The sequence below is a fragment of the Typopeltis vanoorti genome, chromosome 2, assembly GCF_054136105.1.
Source record: "Typopeltis vanoorti isolate ZY-2024b chromosome 2, IOZ_Tvanoo_1.0, whole genome shotgun sequence".
Lineage (NCBI taxonomy): Eukaryota > Metazoa > Arthropoda > Arachnida > Uropygi > Thelyphonidae > Typopeltis > Typopeltis vanoorti.
This window is the reverse complement of record NC_143550.1, coordinates 126,599,635-126,624,020: the sequence shown is the minus strand read 5'-3', so window position 1 is coordinate 126,624,020 and position 24,386 is coordinate 126,599,635. Positions and strand designations below refer to the sequence as shown.

At 35.8% G+C, this 24,386-nt stretch overlaps 1 protein-coding gene across 6 annotated transcripts in view; it reads left to right on the top strand.

Moving 5' to 3' along the window:
* The window catches only part of LOC150109418 (basement membrane-specific heparan sulfate proteoglycan core protein-like), a 1,783,738-nt gene that overhangs the window by 844,760 nt on the left and 914,592 nt on the right, over positions 1–24,386 (top strand). For all 6 annotated transcript variants that reach the window (XM_090413063.1, XM_090413041.1, XM_090413033.1 and 3 more), the window contains 4 exons: positions 4,999–5,175; positions 5,378–5,523; positions 14,757–14,868; positions 14,989–15,114. In XM_090413063.1, coding sequence (XP_090269189.1) covers positions 4,999–5,175; positions 5,378–5,523; positions 14,757–14,868; positions 14,989–15,114 — 561 coding nt within the window. The remainder of the gene's footprint in view (positions 1–4,998; positions 5,176–5,377; positions 5,524–14,756; positions 14,869–14,988; positions 15,115–24,386) is intronic.

The window sequence follows — 24,386 nt, the reverse complement described above, 5'->3', positions numbered from 1 at the left end:
TTAGAGCTGAGACTGATTTCATGAACAATTTTTTGTCTTTATATTTGCTGTGGTATAATAAGCAGCTTTCTTCCAGCATATTCTGTGGTGGATATCCAGAGCATGGTCTGCAAGCCCAAAATAGCTGTATTATTGAAACCAGAGACCCTGTTTCACCAAAGACCAGCCACTTCTAGACCTACCTGGAGTATACCAAGTCCCTTGCAGCTGTAAACTATCCTACTATGGCCAAACAGACAGGACAGCTAATATCAGGATATCCGAACACAAAGGATAGTTTACAGCTGCAAGGGACCTGGTATACTTCCAGTAGGGCTAGGGGAAGTGGCTGGTCTTGGTGGAGCAGATAAGGGAATGCCAATTTCTTATATGGTTTGTAACAGGTCATCAGGTCATATTATTTTAGGATTTTGTTACCTTTTCAGAGGTGCCCTGGATGTAAAGAATGGTGATAGATTTAGTGTAATCTTTGTTTTGAAGGGGGAGAGGGGGGGTTTTGTGGTTAACTGGTTTTAATGTTTTGGATTTTTTGAGGATTTTAGCCATCAGCTAAGAACATTAAGGATGTGGTTCAGTTCAGTGGTTAGGATATTGTCATCTGAACAGATTAATTTTACCCTGTTATATAGGGATTTTTATAACCCTATATTGTTGTTAGGTGGGGGGGGGGGATGCTGGTGAATGTATCTGCCTCTATGGGTTGGTTTTCTGTAAACAGAGAAAGCCAAGGATCCATCAGGCTGGCTTGTAATCAGAGTGTTTAGGAAAGAAGACTTTTTTCTTTTTTTTTTCTGTTTCCATGGTGAACTAGATTCAGGGATGTTGGTTGTTTAAGTGTGTTAAGCATAGCCAAACAGTGGGTTTTTGTGGGGCTGAGTTTAAGGCTTTTTCTTCAAAAGTCTCCATAAAGATTTTGGCCAGGGCTGGGGAGAGTGGTGAATCCCATGGCTGTCCCCTCTATCTGTTCGTAGAATTTTCTTTGCCGAACGAAATAGTCTGAGTTCATTGAGAACTGAAATAGGACTGAGATATCAGGAAGAAATTTGGGCTGGATGAGCTCTAAGGTATTTTTGAGTGGGACATTAGTAAATAGGGAGGAGACATCAAAACTGATCATTATGTCAGTGTGTTGGAGTGAGAGGTTTTCTCTACTGGCTTTGAAGTGGGCTGAGTTGTTTTGTGTGATGGTGTGTTTCCAGTATAGTGTGAGCACTTTGGCTAAATGTTTGGCTAATTTGTATGTGTGTGTGTGGGGGGGGGGGGTCAGGGCCATCCACAATGGGATGTAAGGGCACATTTTGTTTATGAATTTTTGGTAGTCCATATATTCGGGGGGGGGGGGGTCTAGAGTTAAAAGGCTTTAGTTTGTTAAAAGTTTATTTTCCACTTGGTTAGAGTATAATAAATTTAGTTTAATCCTTTATCCAAGTGTGAGCAAACAAAGTTTGCGCCTGAAAGTATCTTCAGGACTGGGTTAAGGTGGTACACACCAGGGCAACTCGTTGCAAAGGTGGAGCAAGCTACCAACACTCCTATCCTAGTATCTCCTATAATGCACAACACATCTCCTTGCGGATATGTCTATTGTTATGCATTAAGGGAAGGGCCACTACCCAGACCGGTTTCGACCTTTATTGAGGTCTCTTCAGTGGGAGCCAGGCCCAAGTCCGTTGGGCCTGGCTCCCACTGAAGAGACCTCAATAAAGGTCGAAACCGGTCTGGGTAGTGGCCCTTCCCTTAATGCATAACAATAGACATATCCGCAAGGAGATGTGTTGTGCATTATAGGAGATACTAGGATAGGAGTGTTGGTAGCTTGCTCCACCTTTGCAACGAGTTGCCCTGGTGTGTACCACCTTAACCCAGTCCTGAAGATACTTTCAGGCGCAAACTTTGTTTGCTCACACTTGGATAAAGGATTAAACTAAATTTATTTAGTTTGTTAGTAACTTCCACATGCCAAGAAGTAACGTTCTTAAGCAGACTTTGGAGTGTTCTGACTGTACAGACTGTTTTGTATCTCCTTCATAACTTCTTTTGCCACACTGCTTGCTGGATTTCATTATTTATCTATCTCACTCCTACTCTGTTTATTTGTTCAATTCTTGGTATGCAGTTATACATTGTTTGTCAGAAACTGCCTTATCCTTTCCCATGCACGATCATTATCTTTTCTGCAGAACTACTCAGCCTGGTGTATTGATTCTAGTTGACTACAGAACTTCCCCAAATCACCCATTTATAGTTCCATATATATATCTTCTTGATAACAACCTTTTCTTGTTTGACTACCTTCCAAACCAATACCTCATGATCATTATCACCACATGTGGCAGTGTTGATACTTCATTCACAACCACATCCTGTGAGAATATTGCTAAATCCAACACCTGAAAACCTCGTGTTGCTTCTGTCACATGTTACATAAGATAGTCATCCCTTATTAACTTGATATATTCACTTTCTTTTTTACTATAAGTTATCTCTTTTTTTCCAATCTATTTTCATATAATTAAAATCTTCCCATTAGGATCACCTTCCCTTTTACTTGCCCAACTAATATGTCTAAACCATTTCACAGTCAGTGTTCTCCAGATTACCTGTCCTATAACAATGTTATATTAAATATGTTATTCTATTGATCTCAGCTTCACCAAATAGCTTTAAAATCTTCACACGTGCTATTTTTAATTTCCACTTTTGAAGGACACAATTCCTCTGCTATCATTAACTCTTCGCCTTCCTATCCTTTTGGAAAATTCTGTATTCTAATTTCAGCTTCTTCTGTCTTTGAAAATACAACTCATATATTCTGTTGGTATATTTTCTGTCATTCATGTTTCATTAATGATTTTTTTTTTTTTTTTTTGTCTAAGTTGAACAGACCAACACCAACCATTCTTCACTCTCATTCCTAATACTTCTGGCATTTAACATGCGATATCTCCTTGGATTCACAATTACTTTTGCATCTTCCTTTTCATATCATGCCTTATGGCCTATTATGGCCAAGTGACTTGTCTTCTAGAACCTAATTATTTTCAACTATAGGGCAGTTAATCCTATCAGGATTGTCTGTAATGTCTATAAATTGTGTGTGTTGTTGTTCTGTAAGTTTTGTGGTTAAAAAAACTGCGTTTCTTAGAAGAGAAACCTGCCACCTCCATTTGAAAAGTCCTGATACAGGTTCTTTGCATCCTGGATGGGATTTGAACCCAGATTTTACCAACCAGAGGGCATTGTTGATTGACTGAGCTACAGAGGCTCTATCCTTGCATCTTATAATGACCAATCCATTTAAATATGAGACCAAAAAAGCTGCATGTGACATTGCTTGATCAGATGTGCCTGATTCTGTTCTCTCTGCTAATATCAGTGTTCTCCAAGAATTCATCTTTACATTCTTTCCTTGTTACACTTTCTCGAAATCTCTGTTTTCCATTTCTATTGAAATGAAATTCACCTGTTATATAAAAGTCAGTGTCTTCCATGAAATTCACTTGAAATATTTTTTCAAATTGCACACCATTCTTCTTGAATAATTTTCACATTGACTCATTTGTAATCATAATAATAAATTTAGTTTAATCTTTTATACAAGTGTGAGCAAACAAAGTTTTCACCTGAAAGTATCTTCAGGACTGGGGTAAGGTAGTACAACACCGGGAAACTCATTGCAAAGGTGGACCAAGCTAACATCACTCCTATCTCAGTATCTCCCATAATGCAAAACACATCTCCTTGCGGATATGTATAATGTTATACATTAAGGAAAGGGCTACTACCCAGACTAGTTTAATTGAGGTCTCTTCAGTGGGATCTAGGCCCAGAAGTGGAGATACCAGGCAGAAGCAATGGAGAGGTCATCTTTACCTGTAGGAGTTGCCAAAAGGTGTGCCACCTTTTTATTAAATTACTCTGGATTTAGAGAAAGATGTTGAAAGTTTATTTTTCACTTGGTTAGACTATAATAAATTTAGTTTAATCTTGTATCCAAGTGTGAGCAAATAAAATTTGTGCCTGAAAATATTGCATCCCTTAATGCATAACATTATACATATCCGCAAGGAGATGTGTTTTGCATTATGGGAGATACCGAGATAGGAGTGATGTTAGCTTGGTCCACCTTTACTATGAGTTTCCCAGTGTTGTACTACATTACCCCAGTTCTGAAGATAATTTCAGGCACAAACTTTGTTTGATCACACTTGAATAAAGGATTAATAGTCTAACCAAGTGAAAAATAAACTTTCAACATCATTTGTAATCATGATGTTTTTTCTCAGTTTATTACTCTCTTACCTCTGGACTCACTCATATTTTTTGCTCCTTTCATTATCTGTTTCACATCTCTCATTCTATATCTTTTGGCTCCTTCAAATCATTCATACCTGCCTAGTATTATATCTCATTCATTAAATCTCTGCACCTAGAAAACACAATTTCACCATATTCTCATTAAGCACACCTGTAATAATAGAATTGTTGTATAATATTCTCTTTATTTCCCCTTTCATGCTCTTCCCAGTTTTCTTTTGTGATCGTCTGTTATACTACATGCTAGATGCTTCTATACTCTCTAGTTCATGTTTTGTCCTATGGAAGTTCACAAAATTACAATGTTTCTCTCATCACTGTCACCTCATCTATCACATAACCTTCCACCACTTCTTTTTATATTTCATTAATTATTGCAGCCACACTGTACAACACCAACTTTCACACCTTTCATCAGTAACATTTGTCACTTTGTCTCACACTTTTGACATGACCTGCACTTCTGACAGTCACTTATGAAACCCTTCAGACAGGTTTGTTATGTATTTTTGAAGAGATATATACTTGTGATGTATACTATGTGAATCCAAGATTATTGCCTAATAAGGTAATTTAACTTAAGAGATGCCACTAATTGTTAATTACTATTGTTTCAATATATAAATTTTGTAATTTTTTTAGTGGAAATAAATGAAGCACATTCTTGCATTCCTTTTCTAGCTAAACAGTTATGGTGGCTATATTCGCTATGTGTTTCGGTATCAGGCATCTTCCATTCCTAAACCTCCTAGAATTGCAGACATGATAATGAAAGGAAATGGCATAACCCTTTACCATGTTTTGAAACAACCATATGGACCGCAACGTGATAATAGTGTTGAAGTCAGATTTTGGGAGGTAAGTGCTTTCATTTCTTGAGTAATGCATGCATGTTTTCTTCCTTCTCATAGTGCAGTGTTAATCTTACTTGTAATGAAATGTAATAAAAAAAAAAAATAGCATATATTAGTTATACACTAATGATAATTTTTCTTTAACTTTTTAACATACTATTCAGCATCATTTGGTTAATCTAAATGTTTCATTGTAAATGAATTAGGGTGAATGGCACAAAAATGAAGCTCAAGGAAGAGGTGATGTTCCAGTAGTAGATATAACAACCAGAGAAGACATAATGATGGTATTGCAAAATGTGGAGTCCATTTACATAAGAGCTAGCTATGATGAAGGATTAATAGATTCTAGGTAGGAATTAGTTTATGCATCTTAATCCATTTTGAATGCAATATATTAATCGCATTTATGTTGAACAATTCAAAAACTCCTTTACACTCCTGTCATTTGTTTTTCTGGATTACTAATTTTTGTTAAACCTGAGAGGGCTCACTATAGCAAGTACGAAATCATGAACCTGCTCTTACTTCATGCAATATACTTCTAATATGTTGCCAGTAAACCTTGTATCTGTTCTTCTTTTATTCTCATCTCTCTTCCTCTTTTTTTGTTCCTTCTTCCAATGCTATGAGATTACTTATGTACTAGGGATAATATTTTCTTTCTTTTTTCATCTTCCTTTTCCTTGTAGTGGGAGTCTTCCTTCTCTCCCAAGGTTTCTGGCCCTATCCTTAATGGATTCTGCAGTGAAGGATTGGCAAGCTGGCTTGCAGTATTTTGCCTATAAGTACTGTAAACAGATGAAAATGGCCAGAGGATGCATTAAATGCTAATGCAGTAGCATTAAATATTACTGCATTAGGGCAGCCAATGGGAAGCCAGAGACCACTTAAGGGATATAAAAACTATGTAAAGTTGGTCAGCAAAGAACATTAGAAATATATCAACAATCAATGTTAAAACAGTATCTAAAACTTGAAAACTTACTGTTAGAAAAAGAATTAACAAAATTCAAGTGAAGTATAGTAGGTATGTCAGAGATACATTGGACAGAGGAGGAATATGGAGTACATAGAGAAGGAACAGCAGTCATAGAAAAAAAAAATCATCTCTTAAATTCGATAATGGAAATTACCACAGTATCTTCAAGATTAATTTTTCCAAGATTAAAGGCAAAAGAAAAAACACCTATTAAGGTAATACAAGTTTGTGCACCAGATCACATTCATGTGAATGATGAATATGAGGAATTTCTCTCAAATTTGCAAACAGAAAAGGCATGTTATTAGTAATGGGAAATTTTCTTACTAAAGAAAATTTAGGATTGATGAAAGAAGTGATAGATTCCTTGAATTTTGCACGACAACAGGATTAGTGATTATAATAATAATAATTATTATTAGTGTTACAAGACATTTGAAACAACCATATGGAAGAATATGAGTCCAAAGACTCATCAAGGGAGGACACCTACTTTTCAGCTCTCCATCTCCACAACTCAAATCACTAACTTTTACTAACACTTTATTGACAATAATAAATATAGTTTAATCATTTATCCAAGTGTAAGCAAACAAAGTTTGCAACTAAAAATATCTTCAGGACTGAGGTAAGGTGGTACAACAAAGTTGGATAAAGGATTAAACTAAATTTATTATAGTCTAACCAAGTGCAAAATAAACTTCCAACATCTTTCTCTTAATCCAGAGTAATTCAATATTAATGTGGTACACTTGTTGGTAACTCATATCGGTAAATATGACCTCTCCTATTGCTTCTGCCTTGGTATCACCACTTCTGGGTCTGCTTCCCACTGACGAGACCTCAATAAAGGTCGAAACTGGTCTGAGTAGTGGCCCTTCCATTAATGCATAGCTTTATACATGTCTGCAAGGAGATGTGCTTTGCATTATGAGAGATACTGAGACAAGGAGTGATGAGAGTTTGGTCCACCTTTGCTGTGAGTTGCCTGTTGTACCACCTTATCTCAGTTCTGAAGATATTTTGAGGCACAAACTTTGTTTGCTTACACTTGAATAAAGGATTAAACTAAATTTATTGTAGTCTAACCAAGTGCAAAATAAACTTCCAACAACTTTATCAATATTTTATTTTTACTAAGTATTATTGCTAACTAACACTTCAATTTTTTTCCTAGAGACAGTTGTCATAAATACACATGGGCCTCACTTGACAGGAAGACTAAAATCCGTATTGATTATATTTTAATGAACAAAAAATGGAAATCATCATTTCAGAATGTAAAAACCTTAAACAAAATAGATATGGATACTGATCATGAAATTCTATCAGCAAAAATAAAGCTTAAATTCAAAACAACTATGAGTAGGAACCTGACAAAAAAAAATTAAGACTCCAACATGCAAAATGTGTTTCATGAAAAAAATTATACAATGGTAGCTTTAAGTTTGAAAATACAGAATTTGGGGAAAAAGAAGAAAATGCAATACTAGACACAGTAGAACAAACATTACAGAAAAAAGGATTGACTTATTACTGAAATTATTATTATTATTATTAAACAAGACCTCATGGAGTCAAAGACTCATCTAGGAGGTCCTTTTATCTCGCACACATCTCATCATACCGGGTCTTAAACACATTCAAACTCCCTGCAGACACCACACTCTCAGGCAAGGCATTCCAATCATTCACAACTCTGCACGAAAAAAACCTGCCTCTCACTCTCCTACTCACACCCTCTTCATACAGTTTCCAGGGATGACCTCTGGTTCTCCCCTGATCTCCCACTATTCTCTGTAGAACTTCTCCACCATTGATCCTATAACAACCCCTTACCAACTTGTAGGTCTCTATCATATCTCCCCTCTTCCTTCTCTCCACTAGACTCTGCAAATTACATCTTTTCAATCTTTCCTCATACTCGACATTCCAGAGGTCAGAAACTACCTTAGTCAGTCGCCTTTGGACCCTTTCCGACATCTCTTCATCATTCTGAAAACCAGGTGACCAAATCTGGGCACAATAGTCCATGTGTGGCCTAATCAAAGCCTTATACAATGGAACAAGAATCTCCCTACTTCTACACGTCAGTGTCCTCCTCATCATTCCCTGAAGTCTTTGTGTTGTCTTCACAATTTTGGCAATGTGTCCCTTAAATTTTAGATCCTTATCCACTATCACTCCCAGAACTCTTATTTCCTCTACTTCCAACAATATATTCTCACCAAGCATAAATTCTACATCCCATCTTTGTTTTCCAAATTTTAAAACCTTACATTTTGCAACATTGAACTCACATCCCCATTTGCTTGCCCAATCACTCAATTTATTCAAGTCTTCTTGCAAGGCCACAACACCTTCACTACTCTTTATGGTTCGTCCCAACTTTGCATCATCTGCAAACAACTGAATATCTCCATCCCAATCTTCTCAAATATCATTAATATACAAGCTAAATAGTAATGGCCCTAAAACAGATCCCTGAGGCACTCCACTAGTGACTTTCCTTTTCCTGAATATTGCACCCCCATACACAACTTGTTGATACCTATTAGATAGCCAGTCTCCAATCCAATGCACTAATCTAATATCCAACCCCATCTGCTCTAGTTTGACTGTCAACTTATCATGAGGTACTCTATCAAAAACTTTTGCGAAATCCAAGTATATTACTGTGTATCCTTCTCCTCTGTCCAAGGAAGCAGTCACTTTATTGTAATAAGTAAGTAGATCTAAACAACGACCTCCCTTTAGCAAATCCATGCTGTCCATCAAAGATTATACCATTGTTGTCAACCCAACTCTGGATCCTAGTTCTCACAAGCTTCTCCAACAACTTAACCACAACACCTGACACACACAGATAGGCCTATAGTTTGATGCTTGAGTTCGATCACCTCCTTTATGAAGTGGCACAATCTTGCCCTCCTTCTACTCTTTAGGGACTTGACCAAGCGCAAGACTCATATTAAAAAAATATGTCAAGGCAGGTGTCAACTCTCTGGCACATTCCTTCAGAATACGCGGTGATATATTATCAAGTCCCACAGCCTTATTTACATCTAGTTTACTCAACTCCCCAAACACCTCTTGCTCACTTACAGTCAGTCTCTCCTCCCCATCATCAACTGCTCTTAATCTCTCCATGAAGTCACAATCACAAGATTGAAAGGTCTTTATGAACTGCTCGTTAAGTATCTCCACCACACATTCTGCAGCAGCTGTCTTTATACCATTTCCTCCAATCAATGTCATCCTTCCAGAATCATTCTTTCTTTTGCTGGCTACATATCGAAAGAACTCCCTAGGATTCTTTTTCGCTTCATTAGCTAACTGCTGTTCATACCTCTCTTTAGCTACTCTCACCAGCCAAGTCACCTTCCTTGCCTGGTCTTTGTAGACCTCATGAAATTGGTTACTTCCACTTCTCTTATGCTGCCTCCACAATGCCCTTTTTCTCTGTATTGCATGCTTAATCTCTTTATTCATCCATCTCACACCTACCTTATTTAACCTTCTCACCCGTGGTATACATTTAGACATTGCATCCACTAAATATTTTTCGAAAATCCCCCAAGCGCATTGATCTCTTTTCCAGCTAATTCCTCATTCCATGCTACACCTGCAAGCTGTCTCCTGAGCTTTTCATAATCACCCCCCTTGTAGTTCCACATATACCCTTTTTTCACATGTTTCTTGCACTGCTGACAATCACCCAAGTAATCACCTCATGGTCACTTTCACCAATTGGTGGATGATTTGATACCTCATTGATAATTACATCCTCCGATGAGATGACCAAATCCAAGACCCTTAATCCTCTTGTGCCCTCTGTTACATACTGTCTGAGGTAGTTATCCCTCAAAAACTTAAGAAACTCATTTTCTTTACTGCCAGTTGCTATCTCTTCATTCCAGTCTATATTGCCATAATTAAAATCACCCATAATGATCACCCTTTTCTTATTTGCTTGGCTTATTTGACTATACATTTCACTATCACCACCATCCACATTACCAGGTCTATAACAACATCCCACCAAGTATTTGATTCTATTCACCTCTATCTCACACCATACTGCGTCAAAACCACTGGCCCCATTTCCCTCTTGCATCTCTACCTTGTATGGACATAACTCTTTCTCTATCATCAATAGCACTCCCCCCTCCCTTTTTACCCCTTCTATCCTCACGAAACACATCATACCTTTCCATCTCTATTCCTGTCAGGATGTCATCCTCATCTAACCATGTCTCACTTATTCCGACAATCTCTGGGTGCACACGCAATTAGTGCAACCATTTCATCCGCCTTGTTTCTTATACTTCTAGCATTGGTATACAAACACAACAACTCATTTCTGGATCTACAGCTAGTTCCACTGATACCACTCACTTGATGTGATCTCTCCATGCTGGACTGTGGCCATTTCCCTTTCTGCTTCTTCATTTTAGAACCCTTTGCAATTCCATCTGTTTCCTTTTGATCTCTGATCATCCCATTACTTTCCTGCCTACACATGCTCTCACCTCCTCTTGGAGCATCCACCTTTCTGATGCTGTGTATCCCTGTCCACCCTGAGCCTCCCCGTTTCCCTGCTCCTCTTGCACACCCATTCTCTCATTTTCTATACTCATACCACTCACTTCCCCATTCATTTCCACTCCTTCAATCTCTCCTGTCTTACTCTCCTGCCCTTCCACATCACTCCCCTCTCGATCTGATTCATTCTCTCTATTCACTTCTCCACTTTCCAGCAGCAGTCTCTCCAAGCGACTCACACCATAACCACTCAAATGCAGTCCATCGCTCCCATACAGCTCACTTCGTCCCTCAAACTCATTCCACACATTAACAAACTGTACTCCCATCTCCTCGCACATTTCAGCCAGAATATCATTCATAATCCTTGCTCTCAGCCTCATTTCACCACAATCATACCTAGGCAACACACTGACCACCCTTCCTGTCACACTATTCTCCTTTATCTTTCCAAGCAGTCTCCCGACATTCATTTTGACATGCTCTTTGTTCTCTCTCAAATCATTTGTACCAATTAATACAATTAACTCTTTTGCTCGTTCCCGCCTCATATTCAATGCCTCAATCACTCTATTTATTTTACCGCCTGGAAATAATAGATCTTTGGCACCAAAAGAAAAAGAAAAAAGAAAAACTTTCTTTTCAGAGCATACCTGAATTGCTAGAAAACCACAAAATAAAATGTCTAAATGTAGAGAAAAAAATTACACAGGATAAATCAAAACAGCAGATATGTCAGAATTCTGCTATCCATCGTAATACAAAATTAGTATAAAACATAATAAAAGAACTTTCAAAAACATGTAACCTATACTACTACTACTACTACTAAAAATGAAAGACAAAACAGGCAGTCTGACTGAAGTTAAAAACAATTTCTGAAATCTGAATGCACTATTTTAAGCAAATTTTTCCAAGTTGAAATTGAAAATTATGAAAAATAGTTGGGTAAAGTGAGGAGATCCCAAAAAAATCAGAAAGATGAAAACACAAATCTGTGGGTAGAGATGAAATGCTGATAGTTTTTGGAAGAATGGTGGAGAAACAGCAAAACATTATTTAGTGTTTATTGATTATTTGTTTTATTGATAGTTTATTGTTTATTGAGAATTTAAGACTTGGTTATTCAACCAAGTCTTAAATTCTGGGGAAATTCCTAATGACTGGAAGTTGGGAAGAATAATTTCCATACACAAAAAAAGAATGTATGAACGATAGACCAATAACCTTATTAAGTCACATATAAATTATTTATCAGAATTACCCAGAACAGAATTAAAGCAGCATTTAGAAGAGCAAATGGAATTTAGGAGAAGGGAGAGCTACCACTGATGAAATCTATGATCTTTTACAATTAGCTGAATTAATGTGGGAAAAAACAGAAATCTTTTGCTGTTTTATAGACTTTAAGCAAGCATTTGACTCAATAAGCAGAAATAAATTATTTTAAATTTTAGATTAAAAAAATAAGAGGTAAAAATTCTCGGTATCATCCTCCAGTACTACAAATATGCTATGGCAACAAAATTATTGGAGCAGTTAAAACTGTTGAAGTGGAGAGAAGTGTCATGCAAGGATCTTTGCTTGTATCATATTTATTTAGCCTGTGCCTGGAAAAACTAGTAAAAAGTATTCCAGAAAAATAACTATTAATATTCAAAATTTACACCATATAAAATATGCAGATGATATAGTATTATTCACAAATAATAAAGAAAACTTCAAGTACATAATTGGAAACCTACATAAAAACAATCAAGACTATGCAATACAGATAAATTTAGTAAAACCAAAACAATGACAATAGGCAGAAATGGAGGAGAGTTTAACTTAGAAATGGAAAGAATAAACTGGAATAGGTTAAAAAATTCAATTACTTAGGCACATTGGTCACAGACAGGCTAAATTATGAAGACACTATTAAACATAGAATAAATCTAGGGTAGTCTACTATGACCAAACTTACAAATATATGGGAAAATACACATTGCTCTAAATAACTTAAAATCAAAGTATATAGTTCAGTGGTCTTCCCCAGGTCTTTATTGTGCTTCTTTATTGTGAAGAGATGGGTTCTCAAACAGAGGAAAGAACAAAGACTGGCAGGTTTTGAAAACTAGTGTTTCAGAAAAATGAATAAACCATCATGGACTGAAATGAAAACCAGTCTGGAGATCAGAGGAGAATTACACCACAATATTTCAATAACAAGAATCAGAGAAAAAGTTACATTAGTACTGACATGTGTACAGAATGAGCACTAATAATAGGTTTCCTCAAATTCTCCAAAATGGAAAAGTAGAAGGAAAGAAACCACCAGAAAAATCTAGAAGAAAATTGATAGAAAACACAGGAGTATAAGTGGTCTGAACTCTTACAGAAGTTTAAATAACTTGGTTTTCATGGTTGCTTCAACACTCTTTAGGCAGATGAAGATGATGATGAAGAATTTTTATTGATAATCTTATATTGTGTAGACCTAAAAAGTATTAGCTGATATGAAATCACTTAATAATTTAGAATATTAACTATGTGTGATCAATCATTTAGAATGTGGCTGATTTCATCTCCTGGTGCAAGACCACAGTCCCAGTCTCATGGCAGTCATCTCGTACTGGAGAGGCCTCAAGTGTCTCGGAAAAGTTCTGTGTCTAGTTTCAAGAGAAGGGTTTTCCTGATTATATAAATGATTAAAAAAAATATTTAAAAAAAAATCCTTAGCCTACCCACATAGGCGGGAAATGAAATTCATTGCCCAGTGCTAGACTACAGCTCTGCTAATTGGAGGCCTGAAGTGAATTAAAAAAAAATTCCATGTTGGGTCTCTAGAGTAATGTTTTCAAGACTGTACAAAATAAATTCAAACACAAAAAATATAAAATTAATAAAAACAGAAAAAAAAATGCTTCTTGTGTTTCTTGGACTTTCTTATCCAGGTTACCTTATCATGCCTCTTGTGGATATTCTCTCTCTATCTCTGTGAAACTGGGATGGGTTATTACTAATAGTGCAGATGTAGTAGTCATGCAAGAGGATTTGAATAAGCTAGACAGATGGACAAATGATTGGATGTGTTGATTTAATGCAGCAAAATGTAAGGTCTTGAGGTTTGGGACACATCGATGGGATGCTGCATCCTCTATTGGAGGAGATATACTGGATGAAGTAGGGGAGATGAGAGATCTGGGGTTGATGATTGACAGAAACCTGAAATTCAGGGGTCATATTGCAAAGGTGGTGAAGGTAACACAGAGGATTGCTGCAATAATGAGAAGGACGCTGACCTGCAGAGATGAGAGTTATCATTCCATTGTATAAGATCCTGATCAGACCACACTTGGACTATTGTTCTCAGATTTGGTCCCCAGGATTTGAAGGGGATAAATTAACTGCGGAAAGGGTTCAAAGGCAGATAACAAAGATGGTTTCAGGACTCTACAATTTAGTTATGAGGATTGGCTGAGGGAATGTGGACTGCAGAGTTTGGTGAATAGAAGGAGAGGTGATATGATTGAGACTTTTAAACTGTTGAGAGGTGGTTACAGGGTTGACACTGGGGAATTCTTTCGCTTGGTTGAACAGCAGGAAGGAGTGATGACAAGGGGCCATCCCTGGAAGTTACGAAAGGAAACTGAGTAAGAGGGTGACGAGTGGTTTCTTTGCATGGAGGGTGGTTGAACCATGGAATGCATTGCCTGATAGAGGGGTGAGAGCAAGAACGGTCAATGAATTTAAGGAGTGGTACGGTAGACTTCATGTTTCCTGGGAGGGACCTCCCACGATGATTCTTGATAGACTTGCATTTCCTAGGAAGGGCCTCCCGTGATGAGTCTTTTGACTCCTTGGAGGCCTAAATAATAATAATTCAGAGATGAGACAGCAAATGGTTTTAAGACTGCACATTTTTTCATTTTGTGAATATATAATTATGTTTGAATAAATTCAGCTAACCTCACATGAATGCTAAAAATTTGGTGAGAAAGCTTGCATATTTGAACAAGTTCTTTTTCATCTTTCTATTAATAAAGTAATTATTATTTTCTGTTTGTGTTTTACAGCATTCTTAGTTTCCAAATGGATTCAGCTTCATTAGCTGATTCTTCAGCACCCCAAGCAGTATTTGTAGAGAAATGCTCTTGTCCCCAGGGTTATACAGGAAATTCTTGTGAGGTAGGTAACAACGCTGCTTATCTCTAAATTTCTAAAAGATTAGGATTGGGAAATATGCAGTAATTGCATCTTGACTACTTTGGTTATGTATTAGTAATTTCTGTATTTCATTTTTTAAAGGAATGTGCTGAAGGTTATGCTAGACGAAGAACAGGAAGTGGTATTGGAGAATGTGTACCATCAAGAGTACCATGTAACTGTCATGGCCATTCAAGTGTTTGTGACCCTGGCTCTGGAGAGTGTTTGGTAAGGAATCATATGAAGTTTCAGCAAATATTCATTTCTCTCAAGAGATAGCACATATTCACAAGATTATAATTTTATTATTATATATTTAATTGTTATTATTTTATTTATAATATATTATTTTATTATTATACCTCAAGTAATAATATTCACAAGTATATAATAGATTTAGTTTAATCCTTTATCCCAGTGAGAGCAAACAAAGTTTGCGCCTGAAAATATCTTCAGGACTAAATATAGTGTTGTACTATCTTATCCAGTAAGTAGTGCAACACCAAGGCAACTCGTGGCAAAGGTGGAGCAAGCTACCAGGCACTTCTAACCCAGTATCTCCCATAATGCAAAACACATTTCCTATGTGGATATGTATACTGTTATGCATTAAAGGGATTGGCCATCTACCCAGACTAGTTTCGACCTTTATTGAGGTCTCTTCAGTGGGAGCCAGGCCCAGAGCTGGAGATACCAGGCAGAAGCAGTAGCAAGTCATCTGTGCCTATGGGAGTTGCCAAAAGGTTGCTCCACCTTTGCCACGAGTTGCCTTGGTGTTGCACTACTTACTGGATAAGATAGTACAACACTATATTTAGTCCTGAAGATATTTTCAGGCGCAAACTTTGTTTGCTCTCACTGGGATAAAGGATTAAACTAAATCTATTATAGTCTAACCTAGTGATAAATAAATTTTCAACAATATTCACAAGTAATAATTTTATTACTTGCAAATAAGTGTAATAAACATTATGCTCAAGTGCCATTAAAAATTTGTGAAAAAATCAATATTCAACTGGAAACCCAAGATTATTATTATAATTATTTTGGTAAAGCATGGAGGCAACAGACTCATCATGGGAGAACCACTCAACCAGCAATATGTCTGTCATAATGAGCTTTGAAATTATTTACACTACCTGTATTCACAATGCACTCTGGCATTGTATTCCACTCTCTAACAACTCGTCGTGTAAAAATCTACTCCTCACACCTTTCTTCACCACATCTTTATACAACTTCCAGGGATGGCCTGTTGTTCTTCCCATCTTAACATTCACTCTTTTATTTATAATTCCTTCTGTATTAATCTGATAGAATCGCTGAACTAACTTGGTCTCTATCATCTCTTCTTTTCCTTCTATCCACCAACCTCTGCAATCCACATTCTCTCTAACACTCTTCATAAGCAACACTCCATAGTCCTGATATCAAAAAAGTACATGGCAAAGTACTTTTTTCTTATCAAAGATTTCACAACATGATGTGAAACCTTGCAACATGCTTACGTTGTGCCCTCGGAACTTCAATCTGCTTGTATACCATCACTCCAAGATCCCAAATCTCATCCACATCCTGAAGTGCAGCTCCAACAATACAGCATGTAGTCTTATGTCTCTGTATCCCAAAGTGTAAGACCTTGCATTTATTAATATTAAAACTGCAACTCGACTCATTTGTAAAAGTTTATTCAAATCTTCCTGTAGAGAATTAACATCAACACTACTCCTGATAATTCTACATTACTTTGCATCATCAGCAAGCATTTGAAGATCCCTAGTTAATCCACATGAAATATCATTGACAAATAAGTTATTTGTTAATGATAATAATAAATAAGTTGGATACAGTAAAAAAACTACTCACAAGATCTTCCATTTAGATACCAGTAAGAACAAAAACGTTTTCAGGAATGCTATTGCCATTCCTTATGTTAGAGGTATTTCTGAAAAAATAGACAAAACACTATGCAAATACAACATTAAAACCACCTTTAAACCCCCAAATAAGTTAAGACACCTACTCAGTTCTTCTAAAGATCCTCTTCCACACCTAGCCCACCCAGGGGTATGCAAAATACAATGCACATGTAACATACCATACATAGGGGAAACAGGGCGAACTATCCCAATCAGACAAGACAAACACAAACGACATATTAAATACCCCCATTTTGGAAAAACAGGCCTTTCTGACCACGCACTCCAAACATACCACAAAATTGATTGGATAAATACCAAGTCCCTACACCGCACCAAAACCAGGTTTGAGAGAAAATTTAAAGAATCATGTGAAATGCTCAAACACAACCCAAATCTCAACAAAAATGATGGCCTAACCATTTCAAGAATGTGGAGGACCCATCTACAACCTGTATAACAACCCAAACTAGCCATAGAAAAATCACAATACAAGAAGACAACCTGGTGAAGTGTTTGTAACATTCAACAGCAATTGAAAGAAATCATATTATAACAATCAGAACTATCCAGAAGAATATTAATATATGAGGACTTTAGCAGTTTATTGTAGTTGTATTTATTTATTTTTTTATTTATTTTTTTTTTAATTTATTTTTATTTATTTATTATTATTTTTATTTTTTTTTATTTATTTATTTATTTTTATTTTTTTTAAATTTATTTATTTATTTTATTTTTTATTTATTTTATTTTTAATCACTAGAGGTCAGGCTAGGAAAAAGGATTAAATAACTACGTAGATTTAGTTTACCAGCATAAAAGGCATGAGCACGTAGCTTGGTTTCTTATACACTTGTATTCTTCCGATGATGACCTCGATACAGGGGTCGAAATGTCGAGTTTTATTTTATTAGTGATTAATAAAATAATCTGTTCAACATGTGTGTTTTTGTGTCCCTAAATTTACAAATATGAATAAGTTAAACAGTAGAGACCTATCCTTCTAACCAATATTATTATTATCACCCAAGACCCCATGAAGTCAAAGACTCATCTAGGAGGTTCTTTTATCAAACACGCAGCTCATCATACCATGCTTTAAACACACTCAAATTCTCTGCAGACACCACACTCTCAGGCAATGCATTCCAATCATTCACAACTCTGCAGACCTGCTTCTCATGGTTTGCAAAGTTGCATCACACCCTCCTTATACAGCTTCCAGGGATGACCTCTGGTTCTCCCCTGATCTCCCACTATTTTCCATAGAACTTCTCCAGCATTGATCCTATAACAGCAACCCCCTTAATAACTTGTAGGTGGTCTCTATCATATCTTCCCTTCTCATTCTCATGTCCATCAGACTCTGCAAATTACATCTTAATTTTTTTTTTTTTAACCGCGACTTAAAAATCAAATTTTATTTTTGTTAAATTTGTGTCTGCCTGTATCACGCATGTAGTTATAAGTAGCAAATTTACATTAGGGAAATACCCTTTAGCACGTATGTACATCAATTGTTTACCATATAAAGCAGCAATGGTGTTCAACCTTGTTTTACTACGTGAGCTACTTTTCTATAAAAAGTTATTCAGCTATCTACTCTCTTATAAGTTATTCGGTGATCTGCTCTCTTATATAGATCACGTTCCTTCAACCTGGCATCTGATTACGCACAAATAAACAACTAAAAAAAATACACAACTAAAAACTTTATTTGTGTATTTAAAAATTTATTTTTCACTTTTAATTATTTTAATACAACAAATATTTTAATACAATTAAAAAAAAAATATATATATATATATATTGGAATAAAATATTTATTTCTCTATTTTGGAAAACCAGAGTTAGAAAAAACAACAGATTGATTACAAACTCACAAGTTACAGGAAATGCTGGTTGATTAAAAAAAAAAAAAAAAAGTTAATGTGAAATTTGGCATTGTTTGGACCTCACAATATTTTCATAGTGAAGTTGATATGAAGAAGTGGCCATTCGCAGACACTTATCTAAATGATCATTTGTAATTTGGTTTCTTAATTGATTTTTTTATGACGGTTATGAAAAAGCGGATTCTGACAAGTATGTCGATCCAAAACACGACAGAATTTTTCATGCAATATCAGTTAATATTGGGAATTTTTCATGTGTATACTTCCAAATGACTTCATTATTTATTGATTTTAAATGTAAACTATTCTGAATGTTTATTATCTCAAGTTCTACTTCAGCTTGGTTTATATCAAAAAGCCCACTAATTTTATTTGAAATTTCTGTGATGTTCAAGTTTTCTTGAAATGGATTATTGATAAAAGATACAATCATTTCAGTTTTATTAAAATCTTTAAATCTTGAATTTATTTCTTCCTCAACTAATTCTATTTCACGAATAAATTCTTTTAAATCATAGCGAAGCATTTCTTGATTTTGTTCAAAAAAGTTTAATAAATATGGGAGATGTCTAAATTTGCGGTCATTTATATTTTTCTTTAATAAAAGTAAGTATTGTTGGAAAGTTTTTATTGAACTTAACATGTCAATTAAATTTTTATCTCTACCTTGTAACTCTAAATTTAAATTACTTAATTTCGTACAGAAATCTACTAAAAATGATAAGTGTAATAACCATCTTTTATCACTCAATTGTGGATAAATATCTCCTTTTTCATCAAGAAAAATTTTTACATTGTTAATTAATACAAGAAATCTTTCTAAAAATTGACTTCTGCTGAGCCAGCGAACATTATTGTACAACAGTGGTTCCCTATCATCTGCCTGTAATTTAAATAACCGCCGTTGCAGGGCTTTTCCTCAAACAGAATTTACAATTTTAAATGTAATATCCAAAACATCTTGTGTTTAATCTTTTACTACACAGTACTTGTTAGTGAATAATACAGTGGTGCATTAAAAAATCTGGATATTTGTCATCGTTTTTACATAATGAAATGAAGCCTAATTTATTACCTATCATTGCATAGTACCATCAGTAGTAATAGACACAAATTTAAAAAGCGGAAGTTTGTGTTTTTTCACAAATTCATTAAATGCCGAAAAAATGTCTTCTCCCCTAGTCCTTCCCAAGAATGGTATAATTTTCAAAAGTTCTTCTTTATTTAAATAATCTTGAAATACCATTAACTGAGCAATATCAGTGAAATCGTTTGATTCATCAAATTATAATGAAAACGCAACACATTGGTGAATGTCTGGCATTAACCTGGCCTGGAAACTTTTCTCCGGCAATTGGAACTCTTCCTTTCGGCAATTTGAAACCTTGTCTGTGGCCTAGAAGTACTCTCTCTCTCTCTCTCTCTCTCTGTAGTGGCGTCTCAAACCGAGAAGCTCCTTTCTGGAAGCAGGAAACTCCTCTCTCAAGCAACATGGATCCGGGCCGTCTCTCTGATGGTGACTCTAGACTGGGCAGCCTCCTCTCTGACAACAATTCTGGAACCGGGACCCCTTCTGCTTGCTTCAGTCCCTTTTTATTAGGCCTCCTCTGAGTCCTTGCATGAAGTTTGGCAACCCCCAAAGAATCGGTATGAGTCTTTCATCTTAAGTTTCAAGTTCAGTGCCTTTTGTTCTCCTCCGCTTTCTTTTGATTGTAAGTTGCCGGCCATTGGAAAGTTTTTTGAACTCTTTCTGATTGACTTTGGAGATGTTTGCACTTAGAGCCTGCAAGCCTTTCTCATACATACAAGTTTCAATAACAATCTTTCTAATGCCGCCACGTACAGCTTCGGCGACAAAAACATATGCCTTTGTTTTTAACACTCTAACATATTCTTATTAAAGCAGCATATACAGTTAGCTTCAAAAGAGTTATTTACAAAAACATCTAATACAAACTATACCAAGACAAACAAAGTTTATTTTTTTACAATATTCACACGGGACTTAACCTAAGTAAGAAATCGATGTAATGTGCTTTGGAATATTTAATATTTAAGCTACAATCGCGTTTTTACACTTTGCATATAATTGTATTCACTCAGCTCGCTGTTTGACTTCCACTGATCCAAATTAATTCATTTACCCTGACTTATAAGAAAATTACTGATTTGATAATTTTGACGAAAAATAAATAAACAATAGCAATACACTTAAAGCGAATTAAAAATAATACAAAATAATGATAAATAAAATATTATGTTTTCAGTTTTAATTAAATTTGTAAGGAAGGAGGAATACACAAGAGATCGACCAAAAATCGCTCCACGATCGACGGGTTGAACACCCCTGGTATAAAGTATTCATTGTTGAAAATTGTCTTCATTTTCTGCCAGGAAAGCACATTAAAAATCATAAATGTGTTAATCTCAAGCTGAGCACTTTATTTTTGGTGAGCTACATACAATATGTAATGCTTTTTTTTATGTAAAAAAAAAAATTTTATAGTAATGGCCACTTAGAGCGCTTTTCTGATATACGCGTTGGTTAATAGGGATAAACCCACCCACTGTAAACTGCCATGGTAACAATTAAACAAGGCTGAAGATACATTCTGTTTCAATCAGCACATGAGACTCAACGTTCACGAACTTCTTCATAAGTTCTCCAATCTCTTCAATAGTGAATTTATTGATGGGAAAATAGATTTAAATGAGGAGGAACTGGTATAATTAATAGATGACATCGAACCAAATGGCAGAGAAAGTTCTTCTAAAGATTCTGATTGTGATAAATCCATTAAAGAATTCAGTTTAAAGAAATTAGCAGAAGAAATGGACTTGGCAAGAAAGTTATTTTATAGATAATGGTCTCTCAATGGAGTGCTCCGGAAAATTCACAAGACATTTGGATATTTGTTTAGCTTCGTATTATGAACTTAATACAGAAAATTGCAGTGTGATGGTAAGCAAGGTCTTATTACTAACTTCTTGATAACTAAACCAGCTGAAGTATGCAATGAGAATTATGCAAATGATGTCCAAGAGATTTCAAGTGATGATGACATCCGGCCACTCGTAAATAAAGAACACCTACAAAATGTTAGTTTTGAAGAGAGTGATGACGATTAAAATATACGCTTTATTTTATTTTGCTTAAAACATTTATGTATTATGTGCAATGAAGTTTACGTATAATTTATAATTTATACTATGTATTTGTTTCATAGTTTGTTTTCTTAACTTACATGAATTACCTGAATTAAATAAAAATATATTTTTGTTGGATATATCATTTTTTTATAATCTTAAAAAAAAAAAAAAAAAAAAAAAAAAAAAAAAAAAAAAAAAAAAATTTCGGAACTTAACCCTACTTTTTCTATGTGATCTGAGTCTCGCATAATATGATTTATATAACGCAGCATTTTTGTGGAACCTAACATCCGTGTTATATAAAGGTTACCTATATATTACTGTGTATCCTTCTCCTCTGTCCATGGAAGCAGTCACCTTATTGTAATAAGTAAGTAGATTACTAAAACATGACCTCCCTTTAGCAAATCAATGCTGTACATCACCCAATTCTGGATCTTAGTTCTCATAAGCTTCTCCAACAACTTAACTACAATATACTATCTATTCTAATCCTCTGCAGCTTGTACACTAATTTATTATGTGGTAATCTATCAAATGCTTTTGCAGAGTCCAAGAATATCACTGTATATGATTCTGCCTTATTCATTCATCACGTAAGAGGAATATGAATTTTTCCTTTTGCATCTTGATTTTTAGAATGATTCATTTACAAATAAGTTAAACAGTATGGACACAAGAACGACAAATATGAGGCACACCACACCTTGCTTTTGTGAGATGCTACTCCATCATGAACAACTTGATGGTATCTTTCATAAAACCATTCTTCAATCCATTTAAACAATTTGTTATTTAAATCCATAATCTGTTTATATACCAATCTCTCATGTGGTAATACATCAAATGCCTTTGCATTCCAAGAAAAGAGCTGTATGACTTTATTCAACACATTCATCACCATATCATAAAACATAAGCCGGTTGCTAAAAAAAAAAAGAAAAAGAGAGAGACCTGCCCTTCACAGATTAATGCTGACCATCCTAGAGAATTTGTGCTATTTGTAACCAATTTTTCTAACGCTTTGATCACAACTGCAGATACACAGACCAGTTTATAATTGGACTGTAGGAACCTTCAGAACTTGTCTGAAGGTTCCTGATCAAAGGAAACCTTCCCCACAGCAAGATTTTCATTATGGTGATATGTCATCCATTCCCACAGCCTTATTAACATCTAATTGATTGCCTCTGTAGCGCAAATAGAAGAACGATGGTACATTGCACCCTTCGATTGGAAAAGGCCTGAGTTCGATTCCCATCGTGACGGGTGGAATCTTTATGTGGACTTTTTCAACTGAAGGTGAGTTAGCCGATATCATACCGAGGTAGCAGGATTTTTTCTCCCGGAAACTCTGGTTTTTCATCCCACATACAGACGAATCGGCCCTTCAGAACACATGCAATTTTCAGACAAAAAATACTTTTGGTGGTTGTGGGCTGTAGATGGCGCTGATGCAGTTGATTGGTGGAGACAGAGTTGTACAGTGGGTGTCCTCCCACGATGAGTCTTCAGATTCCTCGAAGGTGTCACAAATAGTAATAATAGTAATCTAAGCAATACTTGATACACCTCTGATTCTTTCACTCTAATTCTAATTCTTGCCTCTCTTCTACGTGTTGCACAGCAGCATTTACACCACTGAATGGTGAAGTATACACTGATGAAGTGTACATTAATTCATTCCACTGTTATCGCTTACTATGGTTACTCTGCTACCATAATTCATCAGTATCAACTTGCCATAATTATTTTACCTCTTGCCTGTCACATAGCAAAAAAATTTCCTTGGATTAGTTTTGACCTGACTGGCCTATCTCCTCTCGTATTCTACTTTTCTTTTTTAACCATAATAAGTTTAGTTTAATCCTTTATCCAAGTGTGAGCAAACAAAGTTTGTGCCTGAAAGTACTTTCAGGACTAGGGTAAGGTAATGCAACACCATGCAACTAGTTGCAAAGGTGGAGAAAGCTCTCATCACTCCTATCTCAGTATCTCCCATAATGCAAAGCACATCTCCTTGCGGATATGTGTAATGCTATGCATTAAGGCAAGAGCCACTACCCATACCGGTTTCGACCTTTATTGAGGTCTCGTCAGTGGGAGCCAGGCCCAGTAGTGGAGACACAAAGGCAGAAGCAACGAGAGGTCATCCTAACCTATAGGAGTTGCCAAAGGGTGTGCAACCTTATTATTAAATTACTCCGGATTCAGAGAAAGATGTTGCGAGTTTATATTTCACTTGGTTAGACTATAATAAGTTTAGTTTAATCCTTTATCCAAGTGTGAGCAAACAAAGTTTGCACCTGAAAGTACCTTCAGGACTGGGGTTAAGGTAGTGCAACACCAGGCAACTCCTATAGGTTAGGATGACCTCTCATTGCTTCTGCCTTTGTGTCTCTACTACTGGGCCTGACTCCCACTGACGAGACCTCAATAAAAGACGAAACCAGTATGGGTAGTGGCCCTTGCCTTAATGCATAGCATTACACATATCCGCAAGGAGATGTGCTTTGCATTATGGGAGATACTG